This window comes from Periplaneta americana, chromosome 8 (genome assembly GCF_040183065.1).
Source record: "Periplaneta americana isolate PAMFEO1 chromosome 8, P.americana_PAMFEO1_priV1, whole genome shotgun sequence".
NCBI classification, from domain to species: Eukaryota; Metazoa; Arthropoda; class Insecta; order Blattodea; family Blattidae; genus Periplaneta; species Periplaneta americana.
Genome location: NC_091124.1, coordinates 115849475 through 115867833, shown reverse-complemented (window position 1 = coordinate 115867833; position 18359 = coordinate 115849475). Strand labels below are relative to the sequence as shown.

The 18359-nt window shown below is 35.0% G+C and overlaps 1 protein-coding gene across 4 annotated transcripts in view; it reads right to left on the bottom strand.

Annotated features, from left to right (window-relative positions):
* Dolk (Dolichol kinase) overlaps nt 1-18359 on the bottom strand; it is a 122177-nt gene that overhangs the window by 91185 nt on the left and 12633 nt on the right. For all 4 annotated transcript variants that reach the window (XM_069833467.1, XM_069833468.1, XM_069833469.1 and 1 more), the window contains one exon: nt 14787-15004. In XM_069833467.1, coding sequence (XP_069689568.1) covers nt 14787-15004 — 218 coding nt within the window. The remainder of the gene's footprint in view (nt 1-14786; nt 15005-18359) is intronic.

The window sequence follows — 18359 nt, the reverse complement described above, 5'->3', positions numbered from 1 at the left end:
AAGCTGAAGGCGTTGACTGCATTAGCATTGTTCTACTGCGTAAAATCATAGATGTAATATTGCCAACTGTGACACACATCTCTAATGTCTCCCTTATGACCTCGACATATCCGACCTTATGGAAGAAAGCTTATGTACGTCCCCTTCCTAAAAATAATAATCCTTTAAACCTAAACGATTATCGGCCTATAAGCATCCTGCCTAGAATGCACTGTTCACAAACAATTGACGGACTTCTTGAATGAACACAATTTACTTGACGAGTATCAGACAGGCTTCAGAACTGGATATAGCACAAATATAGCATTACTTAAAGTTACGGAAGACATACGGGAAGCCTCTGACAAACAAAAATTGGCCATTTTGACACTTCTTGACTTCAGCAAAGCCTTTGACTCAGTTGACAAGATCTGTTAATACGCAAGCTCCGAGCCATTAATCTATCAGAAAATTTAGTGACGTGGTTTACCTCCTACCTTCAAGTACGCCAACAATGTGTGCGGGTCTGCGATCGTTTTTCTTCCTGGCGTACTGTGGGTGCAGGTGTACCACAGGGTTCAGTTCTTGGACCTCTGCTTTTTACGATCTACATAAATGACATATCACAATCTATTAAACAGTGTAGACATATCCTATTTGCTGATGACTTACAAATATATATCTCTGCACCTACATCAGCACTAAATTACGCAATAAATAAAGTTAACAATGACCTAAAATCAATTATTTCATGGACGAAAAAATTTGGACTAAAAGTGAACTCGAAGAAATCACAGGCAATTATTATGGGACATCAACGACTTTTAAGTAAATTAAACACAGATGACTTATCTCCTGTCAAAATGAATGAACTATTATCCCTTACAGTGATAGAGTAAACATCTAGGAATTTATCTGGACAAAAACTTAAATTGGAATACTCAAATCACACACACATGTAAAATAATTTTGATGAAAATTCACACACTAAAAAGAATCCGAAATTTCCTTCTGTTGGTTCTCAAGAAGAATTAAGTGCAGTCGCTCTTGATGTCTCATTTTGATTACTGTGACACTCTCTACACTGACCTTAATATGAGACTGACAGACAGACAGACTACAGCGTGTTCATAATGCATGTGTTCAATTTATTTGCAATGTCCATAGATCTGACTGTATTAAGGGAGACTGCTGTACCTTTGACATAGTGTACCTTTGAACACTTGGAACTTTTTTGTACTAACAATGCCATGAATGATTCGATACGGTCTTGCACAATATAAACATTTATATTTGACCCCAGGGAAGATAAGTTTAAACTGTTCATTTTTTAGAAAATGTCTGTCAAATAAGCTAAAGTCTGAAGCCAGATTTCATCTTCCATGCACTTTGCTTCGTGAAAAAAACGTAAACTTCGTCTTTAAGCTCATACAGTCTGGAAATAATTCTACCTCGAGATAGCCACCTAACTTCAGTGTGAGACAATAAACACTTATAAATGCTTCCCATTTCCTCACAAAGCACTGCAAAGATGCGGAAATTTGTAGGGCGAGCCTTAATAAAATTAATTATTTTCACTGCATCGTCCAGCACACATTTTAATCCATGTGGCATGCGTTTAGAAACAAGAGCCTGTCTATGAATGCAACAATGTGTCCAAGAAGCGATCGGCGCTACCGATTTCACTTTGGCAATAAACCCAGCACAACACCCTGTCATAGATTTCGCACCACTTGAATAAAGCCTACACAGAGAGTCCAGTCTATTGAATTTTCGCGAAAATAGTCGTCGGTTAACTTAAATATATCTCCTCCCATAGTTCTCTCTTTTAAGGGTTTGCAGAATAGTAGGTCCTCTTCTACAGACTCCCCATTAATATAACGGACGAAATGTAACAAAATGGCTAAATTGCCAACATCAGTCTATTCGTCAAGTTGAATCGCAAAAGAAGGACTGGCATGAACTCTTTCCAAAATTTCATTTTCGACATAATTTGCCATGTCTTCAATCCGGCGGTTGATCGTATTGTCAGACAATGGTACCATATTGACTTTTTTTGTGAAAGATTCTCCAAGCATGCACTGTACTACATCATTTATACATGGCCGCACTAAATCTTCAGCTATTGAATGACATTTTGCAGTTTTAGCAATTCTGTAGCTAACGCGATAAGACGCTTCAAGAGCATTCTCATTGCCACTGTTTGCAGTGGATACAAAAGTAGTTACATCATTTTTCCACTCGTTAGCTTTTTGTGTAAAATAATCAGCAGATTTGTTTATGTGGGTGAGGTGTTTACTTTCTAAATGGCGTTTAAGTACAGAAGGTTTCAGACTACTGTTAGCAAGAATGTCGCCACAAACAACACAGTGTGGTCTTGGACAGTCCTTGTCACCTATATATGAAAATTAAAACCTAATGTAATTATCAGAATTAATACAAGAGGGTGGAAGCGCATTATCTAACGAAATTTATAAGCTTGTACTTGCTATTTGGGAAAAGGAAATTATACCAGAACAATGGAAGGAGTCCATTATCGTACCTATCTTTAAGAAGGGGGACAACACTAACTGTAGTAACTTTCGAGGAATATCACTTTTGTTGACGTAGTACAAAATTTTGTCCAATATTCTTTTGAGAAGATTAACTCCATATGTAGATGAAATTATTGGGGTTCATCAATGTGGTTTTAGGCGTAATAGATCAACTATTGACCAGATATTTTGCATTCAACAGATAATGAAGAAAAAATGGGAGTATAAGGGTACAGTGCATCAGTTATTCATAGATTTCAAAAAGGCATATGACTCGGTTAAGAGAGAAGTTTTATATGATATTCTTATTGAATTTGGTATTCACAAGAAACTAGTTCGATTAATTAAAATGTGTCTCAGTGAAACGTACAGCAGAATTCGTATAGGTCAGTTTCTGTCAGATGCATTTCCAATTCACTGTGGGCTAAAGCAAGGAGATGCACTATCACCTTTACTTTTTAACCTCGCTCTAGAGTATGCCATTAGGAAAGTCCAGGATAACAGAGAGGGTTTGGAATTGAATGGGTTACATCAGCTTCTTGTCTATGCGGATGACGTGAATATGTTAGGAGAAAATCCACAAACGATTAGGGAAAACACGGGAATTTTACTGGAAGCAAGTAAAGAGATAGGTTTGGAAGTAAATCCCGAAAAGACAAAGTATATGATTATGTCTCGTGACCAGAATATTGTACGAAATGGAAATATAAAAATTGGAAATTTATCTTTTGAAGAGGTGGAGAAGTTCAAATATCTGGGAGCAACAGTAATAAATATAAATGATACTCGGGAGGAAATTAAACACAGAATAAATATGGGAAATGCCTGTTATTATTCGGTTGAGAAACTTTTATCATCCAGTCTGCTGTTGAAAAATCTGTAAGTTAGAATTTATAAAACAGTTATATTACCGGTTGTTCTTTATGGTTGTGAAACTTGGACTCTCACTTTCAGAGAGGAACATAAGTTAAGGGTGTTTGAGAATAAGGTGCTTAGGAAAATATTTGTGGTTAAGAGGGATGAAGTTACAGGAGAATGGAGAAATTTACACAACACAGAACTGCACGCATGGTATTCTTCACCTGACATAATTAGGAACATTAAATCCAGACGTTTGAGATGGGCAGGGCATGTAGCACATATGGGCGAATCTAGAAATGCATATAGTGTGTTAGTTGCGAGGTCGGAGGGAAAAAGACCTTTAGGGAGGCCGAGACGTAGATGGGAAGATAATATTAAAATAGATTTGAGGGAGGTGGGATATGATAGAGAATGGATTAATTTTGCTCAGGATAGGGACCAATGGCGGGCTTATGTGAGGGTGGCAATGAACCTCCGGATTCCTTAAAAGCCAGTAAGTAAATAAGTAAATGTAATTATCATCGTACTTTCTTTTCTTTACACACAGTCCACTTTTGTCAGATTGACATACATCACTAGAAGCTGAATGACCTGTTGACACAACTCTAACTTCTGATTTTGTTCAACCCTGTTTCCCTTTCAAACTTCCACTTTTCAACCAGTTATCCATTTTAATGTGAACGGAAACGATTCTGATACACAACTGACAACTTACTGCATTTGCCACAAGTTAAGAAGTAGGCTACTGTTGAAAATACAAAATTAAATATATGTTTGTTGAAATTTCACATTAACATCTAAAATCAAAGGCCTGACAGCCATGTAACTGTTCCTTAGTCGGGTCGTGGTACTGTTGTTAGTAATGTTAGAACACAAAGAAGCTGGCAGACTAAATTTCCATTGTAGTGAAATCAAATGTGTTCCTAACGTTGTTACATAACTGTAAATCAGGCATTCACGGTAAATATTAACAATAGGCATTATAGGGTTAATTTAATTTTAAAGTAATAACAATAATAATAATAATAATAATAATAATTATTATTATTATTATTATTATTATTATTATTATTATTATTATTATTACGGAAAAGTTTTGGCGAACCCCTTGAAATATTTTCCGAACCCCCTGGGGTTTCCTGCACGGAAATATCATACGTACTTTGGTACATCATAATAATATATGATATGCGAAAAGTAATCACTTTGTGATTTAAGATGGCGCTTACTCCGTCGAATCCCAGATAGTTAGTCACTCATAACGAGTGCACCTCCGCACATATATTATGGACATTGTGCCACTGTCATACATCTATGACGCTGTGCATGAGGGTAGGCCACTACAGTCTTTGAGGAATATCTTGAGACTGATACCTGCTCTGGCCTTTTGCAGGCAACTGGTTGAGAGGATGTAAGTTGACAATAGGAAGGAAGGAAGAAAGAAAGAATCCACTTGCGTCACTCGAAGTCTTGAGGTTGGCAGTGTCGGCCTCTGTCGGTCACAATATTGCGAGTTTTCTTTTAGTGCGATATTTTACTTCGACGTTATTTATATGTTATTTGTTTGAGTATTCATATTATTGTTTTACTGTGTCGTTATTTTGCATTTTTATAACAGTAACCACTGAGTAGTGCAAGTGGGGAACAGTGGCGCTTCTCTGTTGTGAATAAATTGTATTATGTTTTAGAAATGCATTAAAACACAGAAATATTTACGTTAGTTCCATATTTAATAATATTTGCTCTAACATTAATTCTTTTTCAAACCGATGTTTGAAAGAAGGGAAAGCCACTTCAGTCAGACGGAAGAGAAATTGTGATTAATATGCACAAGTCCTTTAAAGACGAATTTGATGCACTTAAAAATGTAGCGCCTACTATATCAGTCACAGATGTCATCAGATGAACTGCTACCATGACTGGAGTATCTCGCGCAAGTGTTTATAGAATGTTGAATCAAAAGATAACCAAAATTCGAACCCCAAGTAAGAAAAGGCCCAACAGTACACAGAAGAAGACGAGTATAGACTCTTTCACTGCATCTGCCATTAAGAGGACCAGTTTCGTTCCCAGTTTGCTTGATATACCGTAATTTCCCATAACTATGGTCCAGGCACCCAACTACGGTCCAAAACGCATTATGTACTACTTAGTCCCCCAAGAGTTCGGTGTTTGCCATTTAAGGCGCCACTGTGATGGAATTATGTTCCCCATAGATGCTTCTATCTACCATTACACGTGGCAATGATATGGATGCTTAATAAAGTCAGTGTGAATTGAATGTGTGAAGACACGAAATCGTTCAGTTTGTGATTGTCTGTTTTATTAAGCTCTCCTCTGTAGAACTGGTACATTATAGATATATGATTGTTTGTACAATTAAACCTGGCTGTATAGTGTTTACTTTCACGTAATAATTAAACTGGCAGAGGTTAAGGACTCTGTGTGAAAAATGTTAAACCTCAAGGTTAGAAGTCAGTCCTCAACTATGTACCACAATTTTTCGTGGACAATAGTTGTATTTCATTTTGAAATATTTGTTTCAATAAAATGTGATCAATGTGATTATTTACTTCTGCAAATACGGTATCTCAGTATATTCCAAAATATCATTTAACATTATAGTCAACAAAGAAGTACGCTGTTCCAGCATCAATGGTACTAGCACGAATGATGGTCCGGTAAAACGAAAACTTCAGGGTAGAAGGAAAACAACCGTCCCTGTAAGTGACTATGAGAGCAATGAAATTGAATTGGATACAGATTATGATGTTTCCGGCATTCTCTCCATATTTAGAGACAGTGAGTCAGATATGGAAAAGAAGACGAAATCTGTTAAATTAATGCTAAAGGCACATAGATTTATGGTAGTTACTTATGAGGAGGAATTGTAGCCAGGGAAAGTTTTGGAAGTGAAGAACAATGGAACTGTTGTTTCATGTGTAGTAAGAAGCTGCAATTACTGAGGTGACGAGAAATGGAAGACTTTTTATTCTATAGAAAGGAAAACATAATAAAACAAATTGAAGACCCCAAATGCGTCTCGAAAAAGAGAGATTTATTTTCAATTTCAAAATTACAAGAGAAGAGGAGATTCAAAGGATCGAAATAAGCCTAATGAATGTAGTTCTCAGTATGATAAATAAACATTATCAGTGAATCTATTTGCATAATATTTTGCTAAGAATGTGTTAGTTTATTTTGATACCGTACTTTTTGTTCGTTAATATTCACTCACCTGCAAAAAAACCAGGCCAACTACATTTTCTTTAAAATTTTTTAAAATTATAGGAGGTTCATTTAGTTATTAATTTATTTTGTGATACGTAACAATGTAATACTGAATACGTAATAGCCAACAATGATCTGAAAAGAAGATTCGTTCTTCTTGTAATATTGTGTGTAAACTTCTCAGACTCATTTCGAGCTAAGCTGAAGGTGTCTACAGACTGGTAAGCTCTTTTGAGGCAGTATTGGAGTACTTCATTGTATACAAATGTCACTAAGTCCTACCGATTCAGCAAAAGTGGTTGCATTGATAGAAGGTGGGAATAGTCAGTGTTATGTGGCTGCAGTTCTTGGGATTCCTCGATCGACCATACGAGTGTACCTCGCTTTAGAGAGACAGGAGGTTATTCCAGGAGACCCGGTTCAGGGAGAAAACGAGTAACTTTGGCTCGTGACGACCATTTTATTGTCCTAAACACATTAAGAAATCGCCATTCCACAGCTATTGAGACCAGAAGAGCCTTCCAGAAAATAAGACAAGTTAACGTGAATGAGAGAACTGTAAGAGGACGTCTGGATGAATGTAGGCTGATTCCAGAAGACTAGCTAAAGGCCCAGAATTGCTCCAGCAACATCATGTTGAACGATTATGTTTTTCTCACAATCATGCTAATTGGAACCTGGGGGAGTGGCGACGAGTGCTCTTCACAGATGAATCGAGATTTACAGATGGACGTGAAAGAGTGTGGAGGAGAGAAGGAGAACGTTTTTCTTCATGTACCTTCAGTTCACGTGTCAGTTTCCAAGGTGGATCAGTAATGGTATGGGTGGCATTTCGTATATGAATTGAATATGAACCGAGATCCACCAAAGTAGTATTATATGACTATCAAGGTTAAGGATGACAGATTTAGAAAATACGAAATTAACACTATTACACAGTTAGCAGGGCATACCATAGTACGTCTTCCTCCCTATCATTGCAACTTTAGTGCAATTGAATTAATTTGGGCCCAAGTGAAGAATGATGTAGCCAAACATAATGTAACTTTCAGACCCAATGATGTAACACTTCTCTTTCAAACAGCATTATCAAAAGTGAAACAGGAGAAAAGCTTGTGAAGGTGTAGAAAAGGAGGAAAAGTTTTATTGGGAGAAAGATGGTTTAATTGACGAAGTCATCGATTGGTTTGTAATCAACATAGGAGAGACAGATAGTGAGGACGAAGGATGTGAACACTCTACAGAGCAGGCCGCCACTGACACTTCCACGGACATGATGGAAGGGATAGCACCAATGCCACAACCCCATAATAGAAGCTGTGCGAGAGAGAGGGTAAGTACTCGTACATATGCTGTCTCTGTTCAAAACTTTGTCCCAACTTGTTCCTCAAATACTGTAGAGGGAACCCAAGAGGTGGAACTTAAACTGAGAGGATTCAACCCGACATCAGGATGGGAATCTCGTGTGGCTTAGTGGATAGAGCGTCAGCACGTAGAGCTGAAAATCCGGGTTCAAATCCCGGTGCCAGAGAGAATTTTTCTCTGTTCCACTCATCTTTCATCATATGATGATGGAGAATTTCTGCACTGAAATATCATATGTACTTCGATACATCATAATAATATATGATATGCGAAAAATAATCACTTTGTGATTTAAGAAGGCGCTTACTCCATCGGATCCCGGCCACTTAGTCACTCATAATGAGTGCACTTCTGCACATGTATGGACATTGTGCCACTGTCATACATCTATGACGCAGTGCATGAGGGTAGGCCACTAGAGGGAACCCAAGATGTGGAACTTAAACTGAGAGGATTCAATCCGACATCAGGATGGGAATCCGGTGGGGCTTAGTGGATAAAGCGTCAGCACATAGAACTGAAAACCCGGGTTCAAATCCCAGTGCCGGAAAGAATTTTTCTCTGTTCCACTCATCTTTCATCATATGATGATGTAGTCACCCTCACTGCAGGGCTGATGATTTAATCAAATCCTTCTCTCTATTATTATTATTATTATTATTATTATTATTATTATTATTATTATTATTATTTATCTATAATGAGCCATCACTGTTCATTAAATGTTAAGAAAATTTGGTTGGTGAACAGCTCGCATTTTAATCAATCGCTAAATATTTTAACGTTCACTAGTTAATGTTTCATTTGGATTGATTTACTGGAGCTTTGTGAAACCCCCCCTAACTGTAGTAACTTTCCAGGAATATCACTTTTTGTTGATGTAGTACAAAATTTTGTCCCATATTCTTATGAGAAGGTTAATTACATATGTAGATGAAATTATTGGGGATCATCAGTGCGATTTTAGGCATAACAGAGCAACTATTGATCAGATTTTTTGTATTTGACAGATACTGGAAAAAAATATGGGAGTATAAGGGTACAGTACATCAGTTATTCATAGATTTCGAAAAGGCATATGACTCGGCTAAGAGAGTAGTTTTATATAATATTCTTGTTGAATTTGGTATTCCCAAGAAACTAGTTCGATTAATTAAAATGTGTCTCACTGAAACTTACAGCAGAGTGCGTATAGGCCAGTTTCGGTCTGATGCTTTTCCAATTCACTGCGGACTAAAGTAAGGAGATGCACTATCAACTTTACTTTTTAACTTTGCTCTAGAATATCCATAGGAAAGTCCAGGAAAACAGGGAGGGTGTGGAATTGTATGGTTACATCAGCTGCTTGTTTATGTGGATGACGTGAATATGTCAGGAGAAAATCCACAAACGATTAGGGGAAAACAAGAGAATTTTACTTGAAAGAAGTAAGGAGGTAGGTTTGGATGTAAACGCCGAAAAGACAAAGTATATGATTATGTCTCGTGACCAGAACATAGCACGAAATGGAAATATGAAAACTGGAAATTTGTCCTTAGAAAAGGTGGAAAAATTCGAGTACCTTGGAGCAACAGCAACATATATAAATGACACTCGAGAGGAAATTAAACGCAGAATAAATGTAGGAAATGTCTGTTATTATTTGGCTGACAAGCTTTTATCATCCAGTTTGCTGTCGAAAAATCTTAAAGTTATTTTTAAAACAGTTACATTACCAATTGTTCTGTATGACTGTGAAATTTGGATTTTCACTTTGAGAGAGGAACATAGGTTAAGGGTGTTCGAGAATAAGGTGCTTTGGAAAATATTTAGGACTAAAAAGAGTAAAGTTATAGGAGAATGGCGAAAGTTACACAATGCAGAACTGCACGCATTGTATTCTTCAAGGTGTAAATTGTATACAATGTAATATATGGTTTCATTGGGACTGTGCAAATACTAATGCTGAAAATGTAAATAGTCAATGGAAATGGAAATATTGGAAACAATTAGATATTGTAAAGGAACAGGCGGAAACCATCACCCATTTACGCAGACAATTAGAGCTTGCTAATGAGGAAATTGGAGCCTTGAAATCTATAAAGCCTAAAGTTAGAAGTAAATCACCAGAGTTTAAGGTGGTCTCTAATCAGAAGCGGGAAGGGAAGAGTTCCAGTGTCCCTAGAACTGCCACTGCTACCTCTAGCACTGAAGTGGAACTGAGCAACAGATTCTCTGTTCTGGATTCTCTAGAACCTGAATCTGATGCTCCTTCCAACTCAGCATTGGAGTCCAAGCGTAGGAAGAAGATACTTTTGTTAGGTAGCAGCCATGGTAGAGGAATAAGTCAATGGCTCCAGGCTTCATTGGGTGAGAAATATGCTGTTACCAGCTTTTTCAAACCCAACGCTTCTCTGTCCAATGTTGTAGGGGCTCTATCTGTGCTTGCTAAAGATCTTGATAAAGAAGATCATGTAATTACAGTGGGGAGTGCAGGAAACAGCCTAGACAGGAACCTCAATTATTCAATTGATGGAGATATACACAACATTGCACAGAAGATGGCCATATGAATGTGGGTTTTGTGAACCTTTTCCAGAGGTATGACAAGCCGTGGATGAATAGGAGGGTTGAGAGTGTAAATCTGCAGATTGACTTGGCTCAGTTGGATAGGGACATGGTCCACATTAATATTATAGACACATCCTCCATTGTAAGAGAGGAATACATAATCATGGACTGCATTTGAATTCTCGAGGCAAAGACTCACTAATGCGTCTCATTGCTGACAGTCTTCAATGTGACCATGGCAAGTGTGACAATAAAATTCCTGTTGTAATCCGTCATAGGGCTTGTCCTTTTTTAGGGTAAATAAAAAAAGTCAAAATAACAACAATAATAATAATAAACAGACTCAACAAATCGTAATACAATCAACATTCAGTGTATTCCATCAGAATATAAGAAGTATAAGAAATAAGACTCATGAACTCCTTGCATCCTTAGTTTCCGAACATTTAAATCCGAATGTGCTATGTATTACCAAACACCATATGAAACAACAGGAAATATTGTCTCTCTCACCGAAAGAATATAAATTAGGTGCTAGTTACTGCAGACAAACTCTTGAGGATGGAGGCGTGAGTGTATTTCTCAAATCTGACCTTAATTTAAAAAATATTGATCTTTCACATTTTTGCAAAGATAGGGATTTAGAAATTTGTGTTGTTGAATTAGAAAATGAAACATATAATTTCATTATAATATGTCTATATAGAGCACCATCTGGAGACTACGAAAATTTTATTCATTTATTGGAAAAGGTACTAGAATACTTACAGAAACTGAAACGTGAATGCATTATTTGCGGAGACATCAAGGTCGATTATCTAACAGAAAGCAATAGGAAAGATCAACTAAATTCATTGCTAGCATCTTTCAATTTAATTTACACAGTAAACTTTCCGATCAGAATACAAAGGGATTCAGCTACTGCAATAGACGAACATATTCATCGCAAAAGAAAAAATAGGTATATCTCAAACAACCCCAATAATTAATGGTCTTTCGGATCACAATGCTCAACTCCTAAGTATAAATATTAACACATCATCAAAAAAACCAACTAAAGTGAGATTCAGAAATATAAACAGGGAATCATTAAATAATTTTGAAATAAATCTTAAAAATGAAACATGGGAATCAGTATACAGTCAAAGTGATATGAACAGTAAATTCAACGAGTTTCACAAAACATTTATAAATATTTTTGAATCCAGTTTTTCTGTAAAGTATAAAAATGAAACAATGTGTAACAATAAATGGATTACACAAGGTATTAAAATCTCATGCAAAACCAAGAGATCATTATACATACAGAGCAGAAATAGTAATGACACAAACTTAAAACAACACTATAAAAATTATTAAAAAATATTACACAAAGTAATTCGAAAAGCTAAAGAATTACACTATAATACAACAATACAAAACTCTGATAATAAAATCAAAACAACTTGGAACATAATTAAAAAAGAAAATGGACGATCAAAAAGTAAAGTAACAAACTATACCCTTATATCTAACAATACAAAAACGTCAGACCCAAATGAAATTGCAAACATATTTAACAAATATTTCCCTACAATAAATGATAACCTCAACATCCCCCAAGATGTTACTAACAGTTTAGATTCTTTAACACAATATTTTCCGACAAAATTCCCAAATATTCAAATATTTCCAACAAACAAACAAGAAATAATTGCAATTATTAAAAATATAAAGTCAAAAAACTCCTCAGGGTATGATGAAATAACAAGCAAAATATTAAAAGCGAGTTCACATATTATAGCTGGGCCATTAAGTTATTTATGTAACTATTCAATGTTCAATGGTATATTTCCCGAGAGATTAAAATATTCAGTGGTTATTCCTATCTTCAAAAAAGGAGAAACAACATCTCCAGAAAATTACAGACCCATATCACTTCTACCAGTCTTCTCCAAAATCTTTGAAAATGTAATGTATAAAAGATTATATCATCATCTAGAAAGATACAACATTTTAGTTCCAGAACAATTTGGATTTAGGAAAAATAAAGGCACAGAAAACGCAACATTTAGTTTAACTGACAAAATTCTGGAGGCAGTTAATAAAAAATTACAAGTTGGAGGGATTTTCTGTGATTTATCCAAAGCATTTGACTGTATAAATCATAAAATGCTGCTAGATAAATTATATTATTATGGAATTAAAGGTGTTGCATGTTGTTGTTTCACTCATATCTCATAGATAGGAAACAGAAAGTTGAAATCAATACAACTATGAAATCTGCATCCACATGGGGAACTATTAATAATGGAATTCCTCAAGGATCAATATTAGGTCCCCTACTTTTTCTAGTGTTTATAAATGATCTTGCCCCCCTAATAAAAGATGCAGGTCATCCCATATTATTTGCAGATGACACAAGTATAGTAATTACAGCCAATAACTCCAACACATTCCAATCTTCAACAGAGGAAATTCTCTTCAAAATATGTGACTGGTTCTCAGTCAATAAATTAGTATTAAATTGTAACAAAACTAACATAATTCAATTTAAATCCTGTCCAAATTCAACGTCGCAAATTTCTAGCGCAATAATTAATAATAGATCCCTATTAGAAACAACAACAACCAAATTTCTTGGCTTAAAAATCGATAATGTGTTAAATTGGAAAAATCATATTAAAGAAATTACCCCCAAACTAAATTCAGCTTGTTTTGCTATTAGATCTATGCAAAAGATAGTAAATATCAATACCTTAAAAACAATATACTTTGCATACTTCCACTCGGTAATGAGTTTTGGAATAATATTCTGGGGAAATTCCACAGATAGTAACAGTATATTTCTATTACAAAAAAGAGTAATTAGAATAATAGTAGGTGCCAAATCTAGGGAATCGTGTAGGACTATTTTAAAAAAACTACAAATAATGCCCATGGCTTGTCAGTATATCTTTTCATTAATAATCTTCGCCGTATGTAATCGTGAAAACTTTGTAACTAATTCAACAGTTCATAGCATAAATACACGTCAAAAAAATTACTTTCATACTCCATTGGCAAGTCTACCGTGCTATCAAAATGGAGTGTGTTATATGGCAGTAAAAATTTTTAATAGCCTCCCTATCGATATAAAAAATGAAACTCAAACATAAAATTATTTAGGGCCAAATTAAAGAAGTACCTAATTTCTCACGCCTTCTATTCTGTAGGTGAATTCATGACATTCAATAACACTTCATGAAATTGATACTAAAACTATGTGTTGTACTAGTAGACTATATTGTAAATCTCGTCTGTATATATTTCATCTAGACTGTGACTATAAATTAAGATTTTATAATAGTATTAAGTTTTTTGACTTGTTCCATATTCTAGCTGTAACCATGTATGAATACCATGGAATGTTAATAAATACAATACAATACAACATAATTAGGAACATTAAATCCAGAGTTTTGAGATGAGCAGGGGAGGTAGCATGTATGGGTAAATCTAGAAATGCATATAGAGTGCTAGTTAGAAGACCTGAGGGGGATAAATCTTTGGGGAGGCCAAGGCATAGATGGAAGGATAATAGTAGGCCCTAAAATATATTTGAGAGAGGTGAGATATGATGGTAGGGACTGAATTAATCTTGTTCAGGATAGGGACCAATGGCAGGTTTATGTGAGGGCGACAATGAATCTCCAGATTTCTTAAAAGCAATAAGTAATAAGCTAATTTATACACCAAGTAATATCAAAGCTGTTTTTGAAAATATAATATATTTTAGTTAATTATATTTATTTGTAACAAGTACAGCAAAGTGTACTAGTATGGCTAGTTAGTTAATAAATTTCGGGAAACAGAAAGTGTTCAAGATAAAAGAACTAAGAAAGGTGAGGGTAATTTTCTAAGCACATGCCTAAAATGTGTGAAAAATGGAGGCAGGCAGTTCTAGCATCTACTTACGTGTCATGGGTGAGTGCATAACTTTTAAAGTGCATTAGAATTTATTAGGCAGTCACTCTAGTATAACAAGTAACCACTGAATCACGGATTCATGTATTGCCCGGCCAGTAGAAAGCGACAGCTTATCTGCCAGCACAATCCCTACTGCAGCTCTGGTCAGACGGTAATTGGATGACAAATGAAATTTAAGATAAATACCATTATAAAGAAACCTTTAATTATATAAGACAGAAGGAACAGGTTATTTAGGATAAAGAATAATAGCAATTATCTAAAGTGATACTTCAAAGATTACATCCATAACTAGTGCTTAATGAATTGGTTCCTTACCTGCATAATAACAGAAGAAGTGTTTACACAATGAATTGGTGCATTGTACCATGTATTAACTAGACTATTAGCTACTAAGAACAGAAACAATATTAATGCTTGTGTAAGAACAGAAGCTTCACCATATGTTAGGCTCTTTGGGACAGCATCAAGTAAAAATATCACAGCCTCACTAAAGGAATATGATGCAAAGCCGCCTGCAATGCTGAACCAAACACCTAGAACAAATATATTAATTTATCTCACATAAAAGTTATTTATAAATTTAGAGATTTGTAAATATTAACTAGAGATAAAACAATACAAGAAATTTTCAATAATTGGCATTTAATAGCAATATAGCTATGCAACAATTTTCTTGAATTGGGTTTCTCTTTCATCCTTGTCTGTGTATCAATATAAAAGACATTCCTCATCTTATCTTAGAAATTACATATGTATCTATTCTGAAAGTTACGCAGCTTTCAAAGTTCTTAACATAGTTAAAGTAACATTAATTCTAGTATGGAAATGTCAGAAAACAGTAGAGAATTTACAGTAGAAGTCCTTTTTAACGAATCTCTAAGGGATTACTTTTTCTTTTTTTTTCCTTAAATAGGGGTTTTTCTTAAAATGGAAAGGAAAGGCTAAAATAACTAGTAACTAACATGTGTGTTATACACCAAACATTATAATTATTTAATTAGGTCTAAATTATTATTTATAATCCATTTCATTATAATATTTTCTAAACCAATGGTGAGGTACGAATGTTTTTCTATGTGGTTGAACCCGAACCACACTAACTCAGCACTGAAAATTTCGTCTTTCATCTTCATCATTTCCCATAATGAAGTAGCAGGCAAACCATACCTTTTTGTCATATGCGATAGTGTTATTGAGGATTAGCCTCGACATCCCTTATTATTTTTACTTTCTGTTCGATAATTAATTTCTTCCATTTAGTTATTATAACAATGCATAAACAGCATAAACTAAAAAAAAAAAAAAAAAACTTGAACACAGGATCCACACAACTCGCGAGAACAAAGCAAACAAAGCAACCATTGTGTGAAAGCAACAAAGGAAGACCATAAAGAACAATAAAAAATATCGCAGCCACATGGTGCCACATTACTATCGATTGAGATGAACTATTGAATATGCCAGTAGTATTGACTAATAAAAGTTGAGTTCATATTTCGGACTTCATTACCACAAAATCCACTTGAAAAGTATTCCGTAAACTGGGTTTCCTTAAATGCGGGAATTAATGACATTATTCTCATGGCAATTTGGCTGGGATTATTCCTTAAAAACAGGAATGTTAAAACGGAGTTTTACTGCATCTCCAAAATGTTCAGATTCAATGGTAGGAGTACATGAACATAAGGCAGTAAAAATAATGTGAGAAAATACTGACCGAGAAAATTTTGTAGATTATTGCAATGTGTGTGATCTGTACTATGCCTTCAAACAACGGGATCAAAATGATAGTTGATGCAAAGGAGAGACATCAGCAACCCCTAACAAATGTAACTTAGTGTCCACATCATTCTCTTGCCATGTCCATAAAACATCAGGCATAGCTCTCATGTAGAAAAGCAGGCACTGCTGGATATATATTATTGCATTAACAGTAATCACCCATTTCACAACAGTTGATGGAAGTGTTCTCTGCCAGCATCTAGACATAACTGGCCCCTACTAGCTTATGAAAAACATTTTTCTTCTAATTTGTTCTTTCAATTCACTCAATCCTTTATAATGTTTGATCTGTTCCATTTGCTAACATTTGATGGAGGTCGTAATAAATCATGTCTGTTGCGAATTTCCCTACCTAATAGAGCTTCTGCTGGTGAAATACCAGTCATACAGTGACTGGCATTCCTGTAGTAATGTACCGTATTCTAATAAAAATCTTTGTAATGTTAATTCTATGTTATTTGAGTTTTCTATATTTCCAAGAGCTGCAATTAGGGACTTTTTAATGATTCTAACTGATTTTTCCACAGTTTCCTTGTTCCTGATTTAAATGCAATTCCATTTTGTTTCAAAAAAGCTTGGAATTCCTCAAAAATGAAAAAGGAATAATTGTCAGAAACTAATAAATCTGGAAGTTCAAAACGAGGAAAATATATTTGTTTTAATAATTTTATTGTACTATGAGCAGACAATGATTTCGTTAAAAAAGCTTCAATACATTTTGAATGACTGTCTATTATAACAAAAACATAATTATTAAATAAAGGACCAAGGTAATCAATACACAGTCTCTGCCATGGTTTTTGTGGCCATTCCCAGGGAATAGTGTTGCCTTTGTAGGATTTTCTTTAAATTTACCACAATTTTCACAACTTTTTATCCTTCTTAATATCAGAATCAATGTTGAGCCACCTCACATAAGAACAAGCCAAGGATTTTACTTTTACAATGCCCACTTGCGATAAGTGTAATTGAGGACCGTTTTTCCAAAACTTGCTAACTGCAAAATTAGCAAAATTGAGATTTTGATGGATTCGTTAACATAAGACAGGCCTCTACATGATGTTAAAGGCGTCTTAGTAAAATTTGATTATTTCTCTTCATTGTAGTGTGTCAAAGTATGAACGTTTTTCCAAAACTTGCTTTCTGCTATGTTATAGTTACAACAAAATTTTGCTTACTAGTATTTTGTCTCTCCTGTAAAATTTAGTTTTTTCAGTTAGCAAGTTTTGCAAAAACGGTCCTCAATTCAGTAAGAATTCTTTTCTGTAAAATACTTGAAATTACAACACCATATCCCCAAGTAGAACATCTTTTCCCACATGTAGTTCATCCTTATGATGGAAATATGGTAGCATATCTTGCGTAACATTATTCGGCCAACAGAACTTCATATACATTATAACTACAGTCCTGTCACTCTAATTTCTGGCAGCCAATCACGTTGCAGGTCGGCTACATTTAAACGTGTGCGTCTTGTGATTCGCTTATGAAGACGTTATTCATTTCTTAAGGCTCGATAAATACTTAATATAATCGCCCGCCATTTTGGCTCTTTCGTTGGCGTTCGCAGAAAGCACATGAAGACGTTATTTGCCGCTCAATTATTTTCTGAATTACAGTGCGTTTGATTTATTATCATAGGAGCTACGACATGATAATGTTTAACGGTGTGGCAAATAGATTCCTCATATGGTAGCTCGGCAACGAAAGAACAAAAATGGCGAACAACACTACCTACCCAGACTTTATAGAGCCTTCACTTCCTAAGACGTAAGCAAAGAGCAGGAGTCACGCCGGGAATAACAGCGTCGCGACTATAGGTACGGATTTTTAGGTCATTAAAATGTAATTTTAGGTGCCTAAAATAGGCTTAAAAGTGTAGGAAATAGTCTCCAAAGAATTGAAAATAGGCTCTAACAAAAAATAATGTTTTCTTTAAAAACATGTTTCAAATCATCAGAAATTCACTTCTAGAATGTAATAATTTTAAATGCTTTTACACCGTTACCACCCCTACTACTAAAACCACAAGAACAACAAATATCTAACTAGTTATACATAAACTAAACAATTAAACGTGAAACATAAGTGTTAGATATAAATTCA